The sequence below is a fragment of the Hippopotamus amphibius genome, chromosome 5 (assembly GCF_030028045.1).
Source record: "Hippopotamus amphibius kiboko isolate mHipAmp2 chromosome 5, mHipAmp2.hap2, whole genome shotgun sequence".
Lineage (NCBI taxonomy): Eukaryota > Metazoa > Chordata > Mammalia > Artiodactyla > Hippopotamidae > Hippopotamus > Hippopotamus amphibius.
Window position 1 is genome coordinate 35835825 of NC_080190.1, and position 22579 is coordinate 35858403.

The 22579-nt window shown below is 36.6% G+C and overlaps 1 protein-coding gene across 7 annotated transcripts in view; it reads right to left on the reverse strand.

The window, feature by feature from the left end:
• The window catches only part of EXOC6 (exocyst complex component 6), a 230532-nt gene that overhangs the window by 72807 nt on the left and 135146 nt on the right, over positions 1–22579 (reverse strand). For all 7 annotated transcript variants that reach the window (XM_057735489.1, XM_057735487.1, XM_057735486.1 and 4 more), the window contains one exon: positions 548–727. In XM_057735489.1, the coding sequence (XP_057591472.1) occupies positions 548–727 (180 nt within the window). The remainder of the gene's footprint in view (positions 1–547; positions 728–22579) is intronic.

The window sequence follows — 22579 nt, forward strand, 5'->3', positions numbered from 1 at the left end:
TGGAAAACAGTATGGAGATTCCTTCAAAAATTAAGAGTAGAACTGCCATATGATCCAGCTGTTCCAGCTCTGCATATTTACTTGAAGAAAAAGGAAGACACTGATTTGAAAGTATATGCACCCCTATGATCGCTGAAGCATAATTTACAATAGCCAAGATATGAGAACAACCTACGTGTCCATCAGTGGATGAATGGATAAAGAAAATGTGGCATATGTATACAACAGAATGCTATACAGCCATAAAAAAGAAGGAAATCTTGCCATTTGTGACAACATGGATGGACCTTGAGGGTATTATGCTAAATGAAATAAGTCAGATGGAGAAAGCCAAATACTGTATGATTTTACTTGTATGTGGAATCAAACAAAACAAAAACAAACTCCTACATTAAGATTCTTCACAAATTGATTTATAAAAATAAAAAAGGAAATATTCAAGCTAGGAAGTTGGTTTAAACAAGTAAGCCTACAACTAAAATTGAATTCTGAAATATACTTTGGTAAGCAAAATTATAACAACTTTTTGAAATCTTTTTATACTTACAGGCAAATGAGTAAACACTTGAAAGATGCTTCTCAAAAAATTAATAAGATCCATTAAGTAGCCACTAGCTCTTCCATCTGGCTCAGACATTGTCCAGTCATAATCAGCAAGCTGAACAAATTCATCAATTTTTTGATTAAGTTTGGTATATATTTCTCCTTCTGCTGTATGTCTGGCATCCTGACAGGAGACAACATAACAAAAAGTAAGAAACAGTTACAGAAGCAGTTAAGTTTTCTTAAAAGTCTAAATTTTGTTTTTTATTTTTCTTTGGCCTAATATTTTGAACATTTATTCAAAGTCCAAGAAAACTGTTGGATTTCTGGCTGTAAGTACTCTATTTATTTGACTAGACATCACTTTTTTTCCCAACCTCACTACCACCTTTTTTTATCTTTATCTGGTAGTACTACTTATTAGTTATCAATTCTGAATTGTTCTCACAGCTCTAAGAAGACCTTAGGAGAAACAGAAACGGAAAACAGAAATTGTCAAGAATACAAAAGACCACTCCCATCCACTGACTCACTGAGGGAAATTAAGTTGGACTATGGAAGAAGAAATGAAAGTTATTGGTGTTTTAAGCTGAAGAGGTTCCCTACCCCTCCCATCCCCCCACCCTGCCACCTGCAAAATAGTTAATTTCTCAAAGGAGGAGAAAAGAAGGGAGTGATGCAAAAACAACAAAGTAAGGATATCCAAACATTTTCTGATCCATAAAAGCAACAAGAAAACTAGCAAAAACTGTCAAAAATCCATTTTTCCAGAAGTCTGGAAACTAATTCAAAACTTGCAGCAATTCAAGCAGCATTTATTAATGAAAAACGGCTCAATCTTGGTAAGGAAACAAAGCTTTGTGATGTTTTAATGTGCCCCATTTCCACTCTCCTTCCCCTGCTCCAGCTCCACATGATCCTTGAAAATCAACATCTCACGACAGTGGTGCAAACCAGCAGCCTGTCAGCCAATAAAGGGGGACAGAACAGGTTGGAGCTCCTTCAAAGCCACATTCCCAGAGAATTATCATTATCTGACCTATCTGGTAGTTCCCTGGAAGACCACTTGCAGAGATGTCTTTATATGACCTAAACTGGGGACTGTCCAGAGCACAAAGCCTTTTCCCTGGGGGCATTTGTTAAAAACAATTAGAAGCAAGTTTTAACATCACAGATACCTTAGGTAGTAGATACACAATAAAGGTATCTACCACCTAAGGTACACAATAAGCTATCCAAAAAGGTTAAAAGGAAAAACTGGGGAATGAGCTATCCATAGATGGCTCTGAAAAGCTCTGACATATTCCTGGGAATCTAGAAGACTATGCACATGTGTAGGACTGTGCACCTCCTCAGGAAAGACCTGAGAAAGCTCTAAGCTCTCATTTACAGCTGACCCTGAAGCTCTGTGCAAGCAGGAAGTGAAGGCTAACGCAGAGTTGTCAAATGCCTGATTGCTTAAGCCATGCCCCAGTACATACAGAGAGGTCCTCAGCAAAGACTGGGAGACTGATTGATTCCAGGTTTTTAAGGAAATCAGTGTCCAATCATTAGCTGGCCACTAAGCTAACCAAGCAGAGACATCAGTGGCCATACACAACAAAAAATACAGACTTCATAGAATTAATTCAGAAAAGTCACAACACAACCAACCAACCACCAGGAAGAAACAACAAAGCCTGGGGAGAGAAGAGCATCTGAATTCTCTTCTGAATTGCCACAGTACATTATTTTATTTATTTATTTTTAAATTTTTATTGGGATATAGTTGATTTACAATGTTGTGTTAGTTTCAGATGTATAGCAAAGTGAATCAGTTATACATATATATATCCACTCTTTTTTTAGATTCTTTTCCCATATAGGCCATTACAGAGTACTGAGTAGAGTTCCCTGATCTATACAGTAGGTTCTTATTAGTTATCTATTCTATATATAATAGTGTGTATATGTCAATCCCAATCTCCCAATTTATCCCTCCCCTGCTTAACCCCTGGTAGCCATAAGTTTGTTTTCTACATCTGTGATTTTACTTCTGTTTTGTAAATAAGTTCATTTGTACCTTTGTTTTTAGATTCTACATATAAGTGATATCACATATTTGTTTTTGCGTGTCTGACTTACTTCACCAAGTATGACAATCTCTAGGTCCATCCATGTTACATTATTTTAAATGTCCAGTTTTCAACAAAATTTACAAGTTGCACAAAGAAACAAGTATGAGACACAGGACTTATAAGACAAAGACTTTAAATCAGCTATTTGAAATAACCAAAGACAGACTTCCCTGGTGGCACAGTAGTTAAGAATCCACCTGCCAATGCAGGGGACGTGGGTTCAATCCCTGATCCAGGAAGATCCCACATGCTGCGGAGCAACTAAGCCTATGTGCCACAACTACTGAGCCTGCGCACCACAACTATTGAAGGCCACGTGCCTAGAGCCCGTGCTCCACAACAAGAGAAGCTACTGCACTGAGAAGCCTGCACACTGCAGCAAAGAGCAGCCCCCACTCGCCGCAACTAGAGAAAGCCCGTGCACAGTAATGAAGACCCAATGCAGCCAATAAATAAATTTTAAAAAATAAGTAAAATAATTAAAATAACAAAGAACTAAAGGAAAATGAGAACAATACCTCGCAAAATTGACTATAAGTAGAGACAGAAATTACTTAAAAAATAGTAACAGAAATTCTGTAGTTGAAAAATACAATAAATGAAATGAAAAAAATCACTACAGAGGTTCAATAGCAAATCTAAGCAGGCAGAAGACAAAGAAGATTTGGTCAACAATATAAGCCAACTAGACCTAACAGACATCTACTGAATACTCAACTCAACATTAACATACCGTGCATTATTCTCAAGTGAACATGCGACACTATCCAGAATAGAGCAATGTTAGGTCATAAAACAAGCCTTTAAAGTACTGAGATCATACAGAGTAAGTTCTCTGACCACAATGGAATGGAATTAGAAATTAATAACAGAAGGGCATTGGAAAATTCACAAATACATGGAAGTTAAACAACAGACTCCAATAAATAACCAATGGGTCAAAGAAGAAATAATGATCAAAATCAAAAAATACTTTGAGGGATTTCCCTGGTGGTCCCGTGGTTAAGACTCTACGCTTCCACTGTAGGTGGTGCAGGTTCAATCCCTGGTCAGGGAAGTTCTGCAGGCCACACGGTGCAGGCAAACAAACAAAAAACCAAAAACTTTGCAATGAACAAAAATAAAAACACACTGTCAAAACTTATAGGATACAATGAAAGAGGTGCTTAGAGAGAAATTTATAGCTATACGTGCCTATATTATAAAAGAAGAAAGATCTCACATCAATAACCTAAACTTTCCACTTAAGAAACTAGAAGAAGAAGAAATGATAGTTGTGGGTTCTCACTCAGACAGCAGAACTCTGACACAACAGTATGAGGGATATTGGGGGACTGAAGACTAGGCATTGTGTCTTTTGAAACCAAGGCAAAAAAGATCTTCATGACTATGCTTCTGTTTTAAAGGATCACACGTACTTGGACAAAAAGCATTTTGAAAGTTAAAACTAGAACAATCTCTGCCTTTCTCTCAGGTTTTGTTAGATTGCAAAAGCCCCTGGAATTCCTTTTATCACCTTAAGGAGGATGGACAACTTGCCACTCTGGCCAGTAGAGCCTGAGAGCTAGATTTAAGTTGATGGTGGTTGGGAGCAGTGGTAGTGGTGGCAATATAATATTTCTGGCAAAAATAATACTTATTGGGAATTCCCTGGCAGTTGAGTGATTGGTTGGGACTCCAAGCTTTCACTGCTGAGGGCACAGGTTCAGTCCTTGGTCAGGAACTAAGATCACGCAAGCTGCTCATTGCGGCCAAAAAAGAAAACAAAACCAAAAACAAAACCTTAATACTTATTTAAATCCAAATCTTGACTAAGAAGAGACCTAAGTATCCCTCACCATTATCAGTCACATATTATATTTGAATACAACTTAACCTAATATATCATTTATTTCAAGTCTATGAATAAGAGCAGTATAAAGATGCTGAGAAATCTCCCACCCTCAAGGATCTCACAATCCATGAAGAGATACAATATTACAAAACATGATTAGTGCTACATTAGAGATATAAAACAAAGCATGCTGAGTAAACAAAGGAGGAAATAATTACTACTTATTTGATAAAAAGCTTTGTAGAAGGGATGCAATTTGAGTTGCAACTTTAAAAAAGTATAATCAGGAACCCTTACTTTGGTATTTTGGTTTGTGTGCCTTAAGAAATTCTCAAAAGAAGAGCAATGTAAGAGAAGGTAAACACGAACAATCAAAATGTACCATTTTCACATTTCAATAATTTTTTGGCTCCCCCTCTAATTTTCACAATGTCTAACCACTTACTACTCACATTGGGTTGAAGAAAACCAACTATGGGTACACATCTTTCTATTTGCATACTTGCCTTCACAGTAGGATTGAAACAGGAATTCCAAGAAAGATTTTTCTTTTCTCCCTACTCAGAGGTCTAACACAAATTTGACACAGACAACAAGAACTTTCAATAGTATCTCTCCTCCGCTATAGAGGAAAATAAACAGTATTTTAAATAAATAGGATTTTAAGATAAGGTAATGTCATTAACCAAAATTTTAATAATTATTAAATATGACAGTAGCTAAATGAGTTATGACTCAAAATAAAATTAATTATAGCAACTTAAGCTATTAGTGTCTGCTAAAATTTCTAATGCAATGCAAATCTACTCAGAAAATTCTTAAGATTGAGGAGTTTAACATTAGCGTTTATCAATAACACTATATCAGCCACTATAAATTTGGCACTCTAGGGTAAGGTAGGTACAAAACACCCACTAAAATGTAAGCTCCATTAAGACAGAAAGTTTGTATCTTTCTATTCACAGATGAATCCTCAGCACCTAGAACAGTGCTTGCAACAGAACAGACAGTAGATGAGTACTTGATAAAATTTTTTTTTAAACCACTCCTGTCTCAAAGTAGTTTATGACCTAGTTGGGATAGAAAAGTACCACAAATAAAATAATCACAGAATGAATAAATATTAATAAATTAGTAATGACTACATGTGTAGTAAAAGTGTAGTGAAAAGGGAGAGATCCTGTGGGCTGAAAAGGTTTATGCCACTTGCTGTTCCAGTTACTATTGCTGAGTAACAAACTCCCCCCCCAATCTTAGTGACTGACTTAACATAACAAGCATTTTGATATGCTCACAGGTTCCATGGGTTAGGAATGCAGACAAGGAACTGCGGGGATGACTTTGCTCCACTCTATCTAGGACCTCAGCTGGGATGACTGGAAGGCTGAGACTAAGACTCAACAGCTGGGGATTAGAATTACCTGGAGGTTTCTTCACTCACATGTCTGGATAGGCAGACTCTCCATGTGGCTTGGCTTCCCCACGGTATGGTGGCTACAGGGTACCTGGGCTTCTGACATGTCAGCTCAGGCCTCCAAGCATGTGTGTTCCGTGCTTGGATTAAGGTGGAAACAACATTGCCTTTTATGTTCTAGCCTCAGAGTCTCACATTGTTTTTCCTGTAGTCTATTGATTAAAGCAGTAACAAGCCTGCCCAGATTCCAGGGGAGGGGACATACTGACAGAAGTGTCAAGAAATTCATAGTCATTAAAAAAAAAAAATCACCATCTTGCTAATAATGAATAATGGAGAAATTATCCATAAAAATACAGGCCAGGGGTTTGAGAAAATGAGAAGAGGTTCGATGGCCACTATTTCACTTATATTTACATCTTGAGCAAATTGCTTAACTTTTGTAAACCTTCGTTTTTCATCTATGAAAAGAGCATCACCATCACTCAGAGAGCTGTTCTGAGCGTTACACAAGTCTCTACCATTGATGTAAAGTACCTAACAGCACTTGGAACTCAGTAGGTACTCAAGAAGAGTTGTTTCCTTGCACCTATTAGTGTTGGGTACTTAGTAATGCTCAATAAATGTTTATTAAGTGAACCATATTGAAACAATTAGTATATCAGAATCTCAAGCCATTCAAATTGCCCAATTAGCTTAACTTAGTTATTTGCATGTTAGGGAGAAGAAAACTGGGTATTAAACAGTCACAGAATAATTTTTTAAAACATGAAACAGTGGTGAAATGGAAAGGGGGGTCATATTTAATGTGCAGCAATTAGTCATGGCAGTAATATATATCTCTCTTTAGCTTCCTGAACAGCATTAGAGGCAGCTACCCAAGAGGGCAAATGCTTATGGCCTACAGAACTAAACCATTACATACGTAATTATACCACTTATATGTCAATTTATCAAAGCAATATAAAAGTGTTTATTATTACCACTTTACATTTTGCCCCAGTGTTCATCATCAGCCCCCTCTATTTCATGTCTCACTACCTTTACTGAATCTCTGCAATTCTAGAAGGCAAATGGATAAGGGAGGCTTAAAGCTCAGAACTGTACAAGCATCCCATAATACCCAACCCACTTCCCTTTTATCACCAGGCAAAGAAAATTTGGACTCTGACTGCTCCTATCTTCTACTGTATTCCCTATCTGCTGCACTCAAAATGCTACATGTGACTTCTCTTGCTTTTCTGGGATGCTTCTAACATAGGCAAGAAGGGAATGAGATACCTAACAAAATTTTTAAAACCAGTATCAAGGGACCCCTTACCTCCAAACTCACAGAGCTAAACTACTTGGTGAAATTTTAGATTTTTTTTTTAATGGCCATTCTTTTAAAAATCCTAATTTAATTAATTAATTAATTTACTTATTTATTTTATTGGCTGTGTTGGGTCTTTTTTTTTTTGCTGCGTACGGGCTTTCTTTTAGGTTGAGGTGAGTGGGGGCTACTCTTCGTTGTGGTGCGCAGGCTCCTCACTGCCGTGGCTTCTCTTGTTGCAGAGCATGGGCTCTAGGTGTGTGGGCTTCAGTAGTTGCAGCACATGGGCTCAACAGCTGTGGCTCACGGGCTCAGCTGCTCCGTGGCATGTGGGATCTTCCTGGAGCAGGGATCGAACCTGTGGCCCCTGCACTGACAGATGGATTCTCAACCACTGCGCCATCTAGAAAGCCTTAAAAATCCTAATTTAAATCCACCTTTAAAATCAACGGTATACTTAATTTCCCTTTTTCCTACACAGAATTTTATGAAAATAAAAGGAAGAAGATGTTATTTTACATTTTCCTAGTTTTTTAAAAAGCAATATGGGACAATTAAAATATTAACCAAAATTTGAGATGGGGAGAGGAACCAGAATATCTAGAAATTTTGAAGTCATGAAAGAAAACAAATGCTGTATTTATCTGAAGGAAGAAAAGTTATAAAAATTATGATGAAACCATTCACATTATAGTCACATAAAGTCATTATATGCTTTCTGGATAAAGTGATTCAAAATCCACTAATCTTCTGAAAAAAGAACTAAGCAAAAATAAAGGGAAAAAACCAAAAATTTATTTATTACTTTTTGTTGTTACTATTTAGAAATTTGCTGATTGATCTTTTCTGAGGTGACATCAAGAACAAGTTCCATTACACCAATGGACAGATCATCCAGATAGAAAATTAATAAGGAAACACAGCTTTAAATGACACAATAAATCAGCTGGATTTAATAGATATCTATAGGACATTACATCCAAAAACGGCAGATTACATGTTCTTCTCAAGTGCCCATGGAACATTCTCCAGGATAGATCACATTTTGGATCATAAATCAAGCCTTGGTAAATTCAAGAAAATTGAAATCATATCAAGCATCTTTTCTGACCACAAGGCTATGAGATCAGAAATCAATTACAGGAAAAAAAAAACTGTAAAAAACACAAACACATGGAGGCTAAACAATATGCTACTAAATAACCAAGAGATCACTGAAGAAATCAAAGAGGAAATCAAAAAATACCTAGAGATAAATGACAATGAAAACACAACAATCCAAAACCCATGGGATGCAGCAAAGGCAGTTCTAAGAGGGAAGTTTATAGCAATACAATCCTACCTCAAGAAACAAGAAAAATCCCAAATAAACAATCTAACCTTACACCTAAAGAAACTAGAGAAAGAGGAGCAAACAAAACCCAAAGTTAGCAGACGGAGAGAAATCATAAAGATTAGATCGGAAATAAATGAAATAGAAACAAAACAATAGCAAAAATCAATAAAACTAAAAGCTGGTTCTTTGAGAAGATAAATAAAATCCATAAACCTCTAGCAAGACTCATCAAGAAAAAGAGGGAGAGGACTCAAATCAATAAAATTAGAAATGAAACAGGAGAAGTAACAATGGACACCACAGAAATAAAAAGCACCATAAGAGATTACTACAAGCAACTATATGCCAATAAAATGGACAACCTGGATGAAATGGACAGATTCTTAGAAAGGTATAACCTTCCAAGACAATCAGGAAGACACAGAAAATACGAAGAGACCAATCACAAGTAATGAAATTGAAACTGTGATTAAAAATCTCCCAACAAACAGAAGTCCAGGACCAGATGGAGTCACAGGTGAATTTTACCAAATATTTAGAGAAGAGCTAACACCCATCCTTCTCAAACTCTTCCAAAAGATTGCAGAGGAAGGAACACTCCCAAACTCATTTTACGAGGCCACCATCACCCTGATACCAAAACTAGACAAAGATACTACAAAAAGAGAAAATTACAGACCAATATCACTGATGAATTTAGATGCAAAAATCCTCAACAAAATACTAGCCAACAGAATCCAACAACACATGAAAAGGATCATACACCATGATCAACTCGCGTTTATCCTTGGAATGCAAGGATTCTTCAATATACGCAAATCAATCAATGTGATACACCATATTAACAGCTTGAAGGATAAAAACCACATGATTATCTCAATAGATGTAGAAAAAGCTTTCGACAAAATTCAACACCCATTTATGATAAAAACTCTCCAGAAGGTGGGCGGGCATAGAGGGAACCTACCTCAACATAATAAAGGCCATATATGACAAACCCACAGCAAACATCATTCTCAATGGTGAAAAACTGCAAGCATTCCCTCTAAGATTCGGAACAAGACAAGGATGTCCACTCTTGCCACTACTATTCAACATAGTTTTGGAAGTCCTTGCCACAGCAATCAGAGAAGAAAAAGAAATAAAAGGAATCCAAATTGGAAAAGAAGTAAAACTGTCACTGTTCACAGATGACATGATACTATACATAGAAAATCCTAAAGATGACACCGGAAAACTACTTGAGCTAATCAATGAATTTGGTAAAGCTGCAGGATACAAAATTCACACACAGAAATCTCTTACATCTCTATACACAAACAATGAAAGATCAGAAAGAGAAATTAAGAAAACAATCCCATTCACCATTGCAACAAAAAGAATAAAATACCTAGGAATAAACCTAACCAAGGAGGTCAAAGACCTGTACTCAGAAAACTATAAAACACTAATGGAAGAAATCAAAGATGACACAAACAGATGGAGGGATACACCATGTTCTTGGATTCGAAGAATCAACATTGTGAAAATGACTATACTACTGAAAGCAATTTACAGATTCAGTGCAATCCCGATCAAATTACCAAAGGCATTTTTCACAGAACTAGAACAAGAAATTTTACGATTTGTATGGAAACGCAAAAGACCCCGAATAGCCAAAGCAATCTTGAGAAGGAAAGATGGAGTTGGTGGAATCAGGCTTCCTGACTTCAGGCTATACTAAAAGGCTACAGTGATCAAGACAGTATGGTACTGGCACAAAAACAGAAAAGTAAATCAGTGGAACAGGATAGAAAGCCCAGAGATAAACTATGGTCAACTCATCTATGACAAAGGAGGCAAGGATATACAATGGAGAAAAGGCAGCCTCTTCAATAAGTGGTGCTGGGAAAACTGGACAGCTACATGGAAAAGAATGAAATTAGAACACTCCCTAACACCATACACAAAAATAAACTTGAAATGGATTAAAGACCTACATGTAAGGCCAGACGCTATAAAGCTCCTAGAGGAAAACATAGGAAGAACACTCTTGGACGTAAATAACAGCAAGATCTTTTTCGATCCACCCCATAGAGTAATGGAAATAAAAACAAAAATAAATAAATGGGACCTAATGAAACTTTAAAGCTTCTGCACAGCAAAGGAAACTATAAGCAAGACAAAAAGACAACCCATGGGAGAAATATTGGCAAACAAATCAACAGACAAAGGATTAATCTCCAAAATATATAAACAGTTCATCCAGCTCAATATCAAAAAAACAAACAACTCAATCAAAAAATGAGCAGAAGACCTAAATAGGCATTTCTCCAAAGAAGACATACAGATGGCCAAGAGGCACATGAAAAGCTGCTCAACATCACTCATTATTACAGAAATGCAAATCAAAACGACAATGAGGTATCACCTCACACCGGTTAGAATGGGCATCATCAGAAAATCTACAAACAGTAAATGCTGGAGAGGGTGTGGAGAAAAGGGAACGCTCTTGCACTGTTGGTGGGAATGTAAATTGATACAGCCACTATGGAGAACAGTATGGAGGTTCCTTGAAAAACTAAAAATAGAACTACCATATGACCCAGCAATCCCACTGCTGGGCATATACCCAGAGAACACCATAATGCAAAAAGACACATGCACTCCAATGTTCATTGCAGCACTATTTACAATAGCCAGGTCATGGAAGCAACCTAAATGTCCATCAACAGATGAATGGATAAAGAAGATGTGGTACATATATACAATGGAATATTACTCGGCTGTAAAAAGCAATGAAATTGGGACATTTGTAGAGACATGGATGGACCTAGAGACTGTCATCCAGAGTGAAGTGAGTCAGAAAGAGAAAAACAAATATCGTATATTAACATATATATGTGGAATATAGAAAAAATGGTACAGATCAACCAGTGTGCAAGGCAGAAATAGAGACACAGCTGTAGAGAACAAACATATGGACACCAAGTGGGGAAAGCGGGGAGGGTTGGGGGGGTGAATGAATTGGGAGATGGGGATACCAAATTGTACACTCTAAATATATGCAGTTTATTGTAAAAAATTAAAAATTAAAAATAAAGTAAAATTTTAAAAAATACTTTCCATGGCTATAATAACAAACAAAGAAATCTAAGGTAGTCAGTGGCTGTGCTATGCGAAAGAAAAATTTCACACAGCAGTTCTAGGCAGAAAAGTATTTTAAAGTTAACACCTGAAAGAACTTTGCTAAGGACTAAGGATTCTGCTTATTTTATAATCCAGACAAATATAATCATTAGAAAACACTTGTGCATGAGCAGACTCACTACATTTTATTTTTAAAGAAACAGGAGCAAGGAAAGAAACACAGCAAAAGATTTCACTGTAAATTTTCTTGTATTTATGCACAAGGATACACTGAATTATTTGGTAAGATATTTCTTAAAAAGATCACTAATTGCCATTTAGAAATTTAGTTTCGACTTCCTGGGGAGTTATACTACAGTTGAAACCAAAATACTCTCAATCCTTATGACCTGATGGGAAACTAACTAACTCCTAAATTAAATTTTAAAAGATTCAGCTTACAAACAAAGCAATTAATTCCTCCTTTGCTTGTTAAAGAAACAGTGCCCTCTGGAGGCAGAAGTGTATCTCACATAACTTGACAACCATTTTTTATTTCAATGTACAAGAATTAAGTGGTACCGTACTATCAGAGTGGTTCTTAACCACACGTGTGCAACAGAATCACCAGAAGAACCTTTTTATGTCTTTTTTTTTAATTTTTTTTAAATTTTATTTATTTATTTATTTATTTATTTTTTGGCACACAGGCTTAGTTGCTCCGCAGCATGTGGGATCTTCCTGGAGCAGGGATTGAACCCATGTCCTCTGCATTGGCAGGTGGATTCTTAACCACTGCACCACCTAGGAAGCCCAGAAGAACCTTTTTAAACAGACATATGCACAAACTCCATGCTAGACCTCACAGATCATAAGCATGTGTGTTCTGAATAAAAGGTAAGTAGCAATATCACTGAGTATTTTAGTAAACATCTATGATTTATTGTCTATCATCCATTCCCCCTTCTTGGAAAAGTCCCCAAATACATTTTGGAAAAATTACTCTGCCTCCTTTCACAGTTCTATTTGGTCTGGATAGGACTGAACCTATATCTAGCACCAAGGATGGATCCTGATGAGTTTAAGTCAACTAGCAACGATCATCCTCTTACCCACTGGGAGTTCCACAGCAGCTAGTGGAGGGACACACTCTCTCTTTTAGAGGATAGAGCATGAGGATACAGGGTTTGGAACTGTGACCTCACAGCCATTTTACTACCAGAGGAGAAGGCCTACAGCTGCTGGGCCACCATGTGTAAAATGAAGATAAGGCCAAAACTGCACAAAGTGGAGTTAAAAGATGGAGGGACTCTGGGTCCTTGGTGACATTTTCTAAGCAGCTGGCTCTGCCTTACATGGAATCTGCCCTACCCTTGGACTTTCCAGTCACACTGGCTAATAATTTCCTTTTATTTTTTAAGACAGTTTGAGGTGGTCTTTCTATCAGTTCTTGTCAATTGTCTTTTAGCAGCCTTGATTAATACAAGTGGCTTGAAACATTTTATTGAAAGTTCTAGAAAAAAAGAAAAGGTTACGTTTAATATTACTCATTTGGAACAAGGGGAACACTTTTATGACATTTTTCTGAGCCTTAAAAATCTAAGCAGATAAAGTTGGAATTGTCAAAATGAAGGTGTCCTCCCTAGCTAATTTCTTCCTGCTCTAAATGAAGAAATGATGCTTTGATAACCTATGATCTTGATCTAGAAATTTCTAAATGTTAGTAGTATATAGCACCCAACTCATTAGTCACCATCTCTAGTGATACTATAGACAGAGGGAGAAAAGTAGATACAACTAAACACAGAAACCTAGAAATTAATTATGATGGGGGAAGGGATATGACAGGAGCAGTTAAAAAGAAATACATCTAAGATAACTCCAGGTTTTCCAGGAAAGGAAGCAAGAAAAATGATGGTACCACCATAAAAAATTAAATAGGCAGAAAGAGGAGCCAATTTAAGAAATTATGATTTTTATTTACATATTTTAGATATCAGTGTGACAATTAAGGGAAGTTGTTTTATTCTTATATTTAGCACCTAAAATCAATTAAAAAAGAAAAATGATTTGCTTCCTTATGCTTCAGTTTAATTTAGTGAAATGGCTACTTTTCACTATGTTTTTTCATTATACAGTATTACTGTGATTCAGAAATAAAAGTTGTAGGTTTTAGGATAAGATTGGTGCCTTATATATATGCAAATAATATATTACCTCTTGATTAATAACACTCTGGATTAAACAAAGCTCAAGAACTGCTCCACAATGAACTAAGAGGTCAAATCTAAAAAGTGAAAGAAAGTTTATATTAACTAAAGACCTGAAGTATTCATAAAGTTCTAGAAAACTTTGAAAAAAAAATTTTCTTTTTTTTTTTTTTGCGGCACCACAGAGGGGCATGAGGGATCTTAGTTCCCCAACCAGGGATCAAACCCGTGCCCTCTGCAGTGGAAGTGCAGAATCTGGACTGCCAGGGAAGTCCCTAAAAGATATTTCTCCATAAAAGAACACAGTCAACATATAGTATAAATCAGGGATGCATAATCTTGTAGTTCTAAAGTCAACAGGTCACAAATAGTATACTAATTATTCCATTAGAGATATAGATTACTGTAGGAGTTACTGTTAATTACACCTAAACAATTTCCATGGGGCAAATCCAAAACACTTCTTAAGATAACTAGAGTTAGATAATAAAAAATGGGACTTCCCTGGCAGTCCAGTGGCTAAGACTCCGAGCTCCCAATGCAGGGGGCCCGGGTTCGATCCCTGGTCAGGGAACTAGATTCTGTATGCCGCAACTAAAGATCCCGCATGACGCAATGAAGATCGAAGATCCCTCGTGGTGCAACTAAGACCCAGCACAGCTGAATGAATGAATGAATGAGTAAACATTAAAGAAAAAGATAAAAGCTAAAGTAGCACATAGGAAGCTATGGCCCAGATGAGAGAAAAAGAAGCTGAAGACAAATTTAAGGAACCTGATACCAACTGCTTCAAGAAAGAATTATATTTTCCCCCAGAAGAAATATTCAAAACACATGTAAACCAAACATGATTTTTAAACAAAATATGCATGCTTATTAACACAAAATAAATAAATACGATTTTATATTCCTTCTACTGGATTACTGAATTTTAGGTTCAGATCTCTGAACTTTCTGATCTTGAGCTTTCTAGCTTCTAAGAATGGGTTTATACCAGGTTCTTCCCTTTCCTCATCTCTGCTGACTGCAGTGCTACCTATGCTCCAAATTAACGCAACACCCAAATGCCTTCAGGGTCCAAGCAGGGACCATCAATGAGTATGAAGGGCAAGGTGACTGTGGCAGGCAGGATGATTACAGAGCATAAATCTCATCTAAAGGTGAGATTCAAAATGCTACAAAACCAAATCAAACATGTCTACAGGACCACATTTATCTGTTCGTTAAATACTGTGGTTATTTCTTTGTAGTTATCTGCTCTTTTAGATTAAAAAATCCTAGTGGTTAAGAACCATTCCACAATCCTTCCTCAGCAACTAGCACGGTACAACAGAAATATATTTTTGCTCCATGAACATGATTTAATATATCCTCCCAGTCCAAAACTATCAGTTTAGATTAATACTTCCAAGCAATCATTGACTTGTCACAGAAAAATGTCCTTTGGGACACAATCAAAGACTTATTTTAGATAGGACAAAGTATTTCATTTCTCGCCCCTTACCAAAGTAGCCGGTCCTAGAAAAATCTGAATCCACCACAGAACCATTTGCTAAGCTACTCCACTTCTAGCAATATGTCAAAAGGGGCAATACATGTTTTGAGCTAGAATTGGAGTCTACAATAACTCAAAATTCAGCTTCCGGATTATCTGGGATTGTTGTAAATCATTATAAATTGAATCATTTTCTAATTCTCAAATTACCAAATTACCTCCTTTTTCTTTTAAAAAGGCAGGTGTGGACTTCCTAGGTGGCTCAGTGGTTGAGAATCCGCCTGCCAACGCAGGGGACACAGGTTTGAGCCATGTTCTGGGAAGACTCCACATGCCGCGCAGCAACTAGGCCCGTGTGCCACAACTATTGAGCCTGTGCTCTAGAGCCCATGAGCCACAACTATTGAGCCTGTGTGCCGCAACTACTGAAGCCCACGCACCTAGAGCCTGTGCTCCGCAACAAGAGAAGCCACTACAACGAGGAGCCCGCACACCACAATGAAGAGTAGCCCTTGCTCACATCAACTAGAGAAAGCCCGTGTGCAGCAATGAAGACCCAACACAGCCAATAAAATTAATTAATTAATTAATATTTTTATTTAAAAAATAAAAAGGCAGGTGCTACATTTTTACCTTTCTAGTTTTCAGGGACTTCTGTATCTCAAAAATGTTTAAGAATGGCTGGGGCTTCGGAGTAGCATTGGGCATTTCTTAGGTAATCGAGGTTGTTTGTCATTAGGTTTGCACATCATCTGATATAAATAGCTTTTTTAAGTATCCTCAACCATTTCCTTCCCTATTCTATTTTTGCTTTCCATACCTTTATAAGAGGCACTTGCTATAAGTAACTGATTACTGATGATAAATTACAGAAAAACAGAAAGCTGAGCACATTCATGTATCAATGGGGTTCAGGTAGTCCATAAATTGTGTTGCTCTTCCTCTTTTGCTTATAGAGTTGAAAAATGCTTTTGTTTCTTTCTGTTAGCTTTTATATTTTTGGCAAAGTAGCATCATCATTATTTACTTTCCTGTATATTTATTTATTCAATAAATATTTAAGCTTTGGCTTTTTGCTTTTTTCTGATCTTTTAGGATTTTATGTCACTCAAATGTATTGTCAGCTGCAAGCATGAAACTGCTTTATGCAGCCCTCTCTCTAATTGGGGAAGATAAGGAAAAGCTGGTGGTAATAAGTGACAAAGGAAATAAATGTCATATGCCTTTTAAAAATAACAATCAAGTTAATAAATAAAACACTAAGTTGTGTAAAAGCACATTCCACCAATAACACAAAAGATTATATACAAAGCATATGAATAATCAGAAGTTGAAATGCAATTAATCAGTCAAGAAGTAATACTGCAAGTGTTACAGCAAAGCAGAAACAAATCAACTTTATGTGTAAAATAATATAACAATTATAACTTAAATGAGAAAATTTTAAACTTCCTAATACCTTACTAGTTTTAAAAGTATGATTACATCACTTTATGAATTTATATCTTTACTACTAAAAATTAAATAAATGTGAACTTTTATTCATACAATAACACCTCAGTTATTCAGAGGTCACATTTGCAGTCAACAATCAAGAAAAAAAGCAAAAACAAGTCTCTGAGTAGCTGAAAATAAGTTGTAGTAAATTTTATAATGGAATACTACACCGAACTGAAAATAAAGTACAGCTACACGCAATAACACAAACAAAATATTCCAAAAAAATCATACTGAATGAAAGAAGTTAGATACACAAAAAGATGCACTATGTATGATTCCATATATAGTGCCTCCAAACAGACAAACTGATCAATACTATTAAGAGTCAGTACTGAGAGGTAGAGATAATGACTGGGAAGGGGGATGAGGAAGGCCTCTAAAATGCTGCTTATCGAATGTTTCATTTCTTGATCTCATAATTATATGGTGAGTTCACTTTTTTTCCAATTTAAATATAATTTATTCTTTAGAGCAGTTACAGGTTCACAGCAAAATTGTGAGAAAGGTACAGTGATTTTTCATATACCTCCTGCCCCCACATTCCCACAGTCTTCACCACTATCAAAATGCCCCACCAGTGATGTATATTTGTTACCACAGATGAACCTACATTGACACATCATTACCAGTCAAAGGCCATAGTTTAAATTAAGGTTCACACTTGGTGAACCTTACGGGTTCTATATATTCTATAGGTTTAGACAAATATATCATGACATATGTCCACCATTACAGTATCATACATAGTGTCTAAATTATGTTCATGTTTTAGTTTCTCATGGAAGACAGAACTTGTGAGCAATGAAATTAGCTATTTAGCTGAGAAGATTTCTAAGCAGAGTATTGAAGAAGCAGCTTGGTTCGTACTGACTGCTTATAGTAAAATGAGTAAAGAGAGAAATGAATAAAAAATTGTTAAGCCAAAAGGAATCAGAACTTAAAGATATGGAAAATTCTCACTTTGTCCATATTGTAAAAACTGGGAAAGCAGGTTAGCGAGAACCCCAAAGTTATGGCTAAACTATTACTCGGTAAGGACTACATAAGCAGAAACTGTCAATTTGAAAATGAAGGGAGGCTACTGGACTTCTTATATCCTATAGGACAGAACCACAGAGCTAGTGGCTACAATTATGCGCTATGCTTCAAGACAAGTGAAGAATAACCCCTAAGGGAATTCAGAGACCATCAGGGCTGTCTCCTTGGTTCAAAAAGGGGGGCCATTGTCCCAGATTCAACAAGTCAGAGGCAGCCACCCAGAGCCTTGTGGGTGGGCCCCCTCCAAGCAGAGCTACAGAGGCACAACCTGCACCTCAGTAAGACTAGAAAGCAGAATACTGAACCAAAGAGGATTAGTCTTGAGCCTTGTGATCTAATGAAATTCATCTTGCTAAGTTTTGGACTTGTTTAGGAACTGTCGCCCCTTCCTCCTTTTCTCCTTCCCCCTATTGGAATGGAATTTTATCCTATGCCTGTCCCACAATTATATTTTAGAAGCACATGACCTGTCTGGTTTCACAGGTTCACAGCTGAAAAGGAACTTTGCCTTAGAATGAATTATACTTGGAGTTTCACCCATATATGATTTAAATGATATTTAGATAATATTTTGGATGCAAGAACTTAAAGCTAATGTTGGAACAAGTTAAGATTCTGGGGGCTCTTGGGAGGAAATGAGTATATCTTGGATGTAAGGACATGAATTTTGGGGTTCAGGGCAGAATGTTATGGACTGAATTATGTGTCCCCAACATTCATATGTTAAAGCTCTAACCCCTAGTATGATGGTATTTGGAGATGGGGACTTTGGGTAATTAGGTTTAGAGGGGGTAATGAGGAAGGGAGCCCTCATGATGGGATTAGCACCCTTTTCTTATAAGAAATGGAAGAACCATCAGAGCTCTCTTGCTCTCTATCATATGAGGACACAGTGATAAGGTGGCCATCCATAAGCCAGTAACTACCAGACTGGTACCTTTATCTCAGACTTTCAGCCTCTAGAACTGTGAGAAAATAAATTTTTCTTGTTTAAGCCACATAGTCTATGGCTTTTTGTTTGTGTTTTTATGGCAGCCTGAGCCACCTAATGCACTAATAGGAAAGCTATTAACTTTTGTACTTTAACCTTGAAACTTTGTTATAGTTTCTGATTACTTTCAGAAGGTTTTTTTTTTTAATTCTTTCAGTCTCTACATAAACAGTCATGTCATTTGCAAACAAAAATGGTTTTAATTCTCCCTTCTCAATTGTTGTATCTTTTCTTTTTCTTGTCTTATTGCATTAGCTAAAACTCCCTATATGATGCTGAAAGTAATTAGCAACTATAACAAAGTTTCAGCATTAACTCTAAGTTCTTCCTAGATTAGGAACTAGGCAAGACAGCTCTGATGGTTCCTCCTCTTCTTATAAGGGTGCTAATCTCATCATGAGGGCTCCCTTCCTCATGACCCCCTCTAAACCTAATTATCCAAAGTCCCCATCTCCAAATACCATCACCCTAGGGGTTAGAGCTTTAACATATGAATGTTGGAGACACATAATTCGGTCCATAACATTCTGCCCTGATCCCCAAAATTCATGTCCTTGCATCCAAAATATACTTATATATACTCCTTTCATCCCAAGAGCCCCCAAAATCTTAACTTGTTCCTAACAATAGTGGGAAAATGTCAAGTTTCTCACCATTAAGTACGATGTTAACTGTAGGTTTTTTGTAGATATTCTTTATCAAGTTGAGAAAGTTCTCTATTATAAGTTTACTGATTATTTTTTAATCAAGAATGGGGTTGAAAAAAATTTTTTTTAATTAAAAAAAAAAGAATGGGGTTGAATTTTATCAAATGCTTTGTATTTATTGATATAACCATGTGATTTTTCTTCTTTAGCTTGTTGATGTGATGGATTAACTGATTTTTTGAATGATGAATAAGCCTTGCATAGTGGGATAAAACCCACTTGGATGTGATGTAGAATTCCTTTTATAAACTATTAGATTCAATCTGATAATAATATTGTGCATCTATGTTCATGAGAGATATTTGTCTGTAGTTTTCTTACAATGTCTTTGGTTTTGGTGCTAGGGCAATGCTGGCCTCAGAGAATGAATTTCGAAGCATTCTCTCTGCTTCTACATGAACAATATTGTAGATAATTGGTGTCTTTCTTCCTTAAATATTTGGTAGAATTCATCAGTAAACCTATCTGGGCCTAGTGCTTTGTTTCAGAAGGTTATTAATTACTGATTCAATTTCTTTAATTGATACAGGCCTATTCACATTGTTTCTTCTTATGTGAGTTTTGGCAGATTGCATCTTTCGAAGAGTTTATTCATTTCATCTAGGTGGTCAAATTTCTGGGCACAGAGTTGTTCATAATATTCCTTTCTATCCTTTTCTTTCTTGACCCAGTGCTATGTAGAAGTGTGTTGTTTAATTTCCAAGTGTTTGGGATTTTCCAGTTATCTTTCTGTTACTGATATCTTATTTGATTCCCTTGTGGTCTTGCAGCAGACACTGCATGATTTCTATTCCTTTAAATGTATTAAGGTGTGTTTCATGCCCCAAAATACGGTCTATCTTGGTGAAGATTACATGTGAGCTTGAGAAGAATGTATATTCTGCTGTTGCTGGATAAGTAGTCTACAAATGTTGATTATATCCAGTTGATTGATGGTGTTGTTGAGTTCAAATATGTTCTTACTTATTTTCTATCTCTTGGATCTGACCATTTCTGATAAGAGTGGTGCTTAAGTGTCTAACCTTAACAGTGGATTCATCCATTTCTCCTTGAAATTCTATCAGTTTTTGCTTCACATTATTTTGCCCCTCCACTGTCATATGCACATTACGACTTGCTATGTCATCTTGGAGAACTGACCCCTTTATCGTTATATAATGGCCCTCTTTATCCCTGATAATTTCCTTTGCTCTGAAGTCTGCTCTGTTTGAAATTAATATAGCCACTCCTACTTTTTTGATTAGTGTTAACATGATATATCTTTCTCCACCCACTTTTGAAAAATAATCTTTTAAAATAATTAATTAATTTGGCTGTGCAGCATCTTAGTTGCGGCACGCGGGATCTTTGTTGCCACATGCAGAATCTTTGTTGTGGCACACAGGATCTTTTTTATTAGTTGTGACATGTGGGATCTTTAGTTGTGGCATGTGAGATCTAGTTCTCTGACCAGGGTTTGAACCCAGGTCCTCTGCGTTGGGAGTGCAGAGTCTTAGCCACTGGACCACCAGGGAAGTCCCTCCATTCACTTTTTTTGTTTTTTTAAAGATTTATTTTATTATTTATTTATTTATTTTGACTGCATTGGGTCTTCACTGTGCATGGGCTTCCTCTAGTTGTGGGGAGCAGGGGCTACTCTTTGTTGTGGTGCATGGGCTTCTCATTGCAGTGGCTTCTCTTGATGCAGATCACGGGCTCTAGGCATGCGGGCTTCAGTAGTTGCAGCACGTGAGCTCAGTAGTTGTGTCTCACAGGCTCTAGAGCACAGCCTCAGTGGAGCACAGGCTTAGTTGCTCCGAGGCATGTGGGATCTTCCCAGCCCAGGGCTCGAACCCGTGTCCCCTGCAATGGCAGACGGATTCTTAACCACTGTGCCACCCGGGACACCCCATTCACTTAACCTACATGTGTCTTTACATTTAAAGTGGGTTTTATAAACAACATATAGTTGGGTCTCGTTTTATTGATCCAGTCTGACAATCTCTGTCTTTCAACTGGTGTTTTTAGACCCAGAGATGTTTAAAGTGACTACTGACGGCTGGATTAATATCTATCATATTCCTTACTGTTTTCTATCTGTTGTACTTGTTCATTTCTACTTCTGTGTTCCTCTCTTTTTCTGTCTTTTGTGATACTGAGCACTTGCACGATTCCATTTTCTCTTCTTTCCTAGCATATTGGTTATTTTATTTTATTTTATTAGCTTTTTTCAGTGGTTGCCCTAGAGTGTCCAATATACATTCACGATTATTCCAATCCACTTTCAAATAACACTATACCATTTCATTGGTAGTGTGAGTACCACATAATTACAGAAAAATCCAAATTTCTCCCTTCCTACCCTGTGTCATTCCTGTCATGTAAATATACATAAGTATACATATATACACACAACTATATATATATATAAGCATACATAACTGAATACATCGTTGCTATTATTCTTTAGAATTGTTATCTATTAGATCAATTAAGAACTTTACCTTCACTTACACTTTCTCTGATGCTCTTCCTTTCTTTATGTAGATCCTAGTTTCTGACCTATATCATTTTATCTCTGAAGAAGTTCTTTTAACATTTCTTGCAAGGAATGTCTACTGGCAACAAATTTCCTCAGTTTTTGTTTGTCTGAGAAAGTATTTTTCCTTCACTTTTGAAGGATAATTTCATAGATATAAAATTATAGGCTGGTGTTTTTCTCTCAACACTTTATTTTCCTCCATTCTCTTCTTGCTTGCATGGTTTATGAAGAGAAGTAAGATGTAATTCTTATCTTTGTTACTCTAGGTAAGCTTTTTCCTCTGGATTCTTTTAGGATTTTTCACCTTTCTAATTTTGTGCAGTTTGAATATGATAAGCCTAAGGTGTAATTATTTCAGCATTTATCTTGCTTGGTATTCTCTAAACATTTTGAATCCATGGTTTGTTGTGTGACATTAACTTGGGAGAAATTCTGTCATTATTGGATCAAATA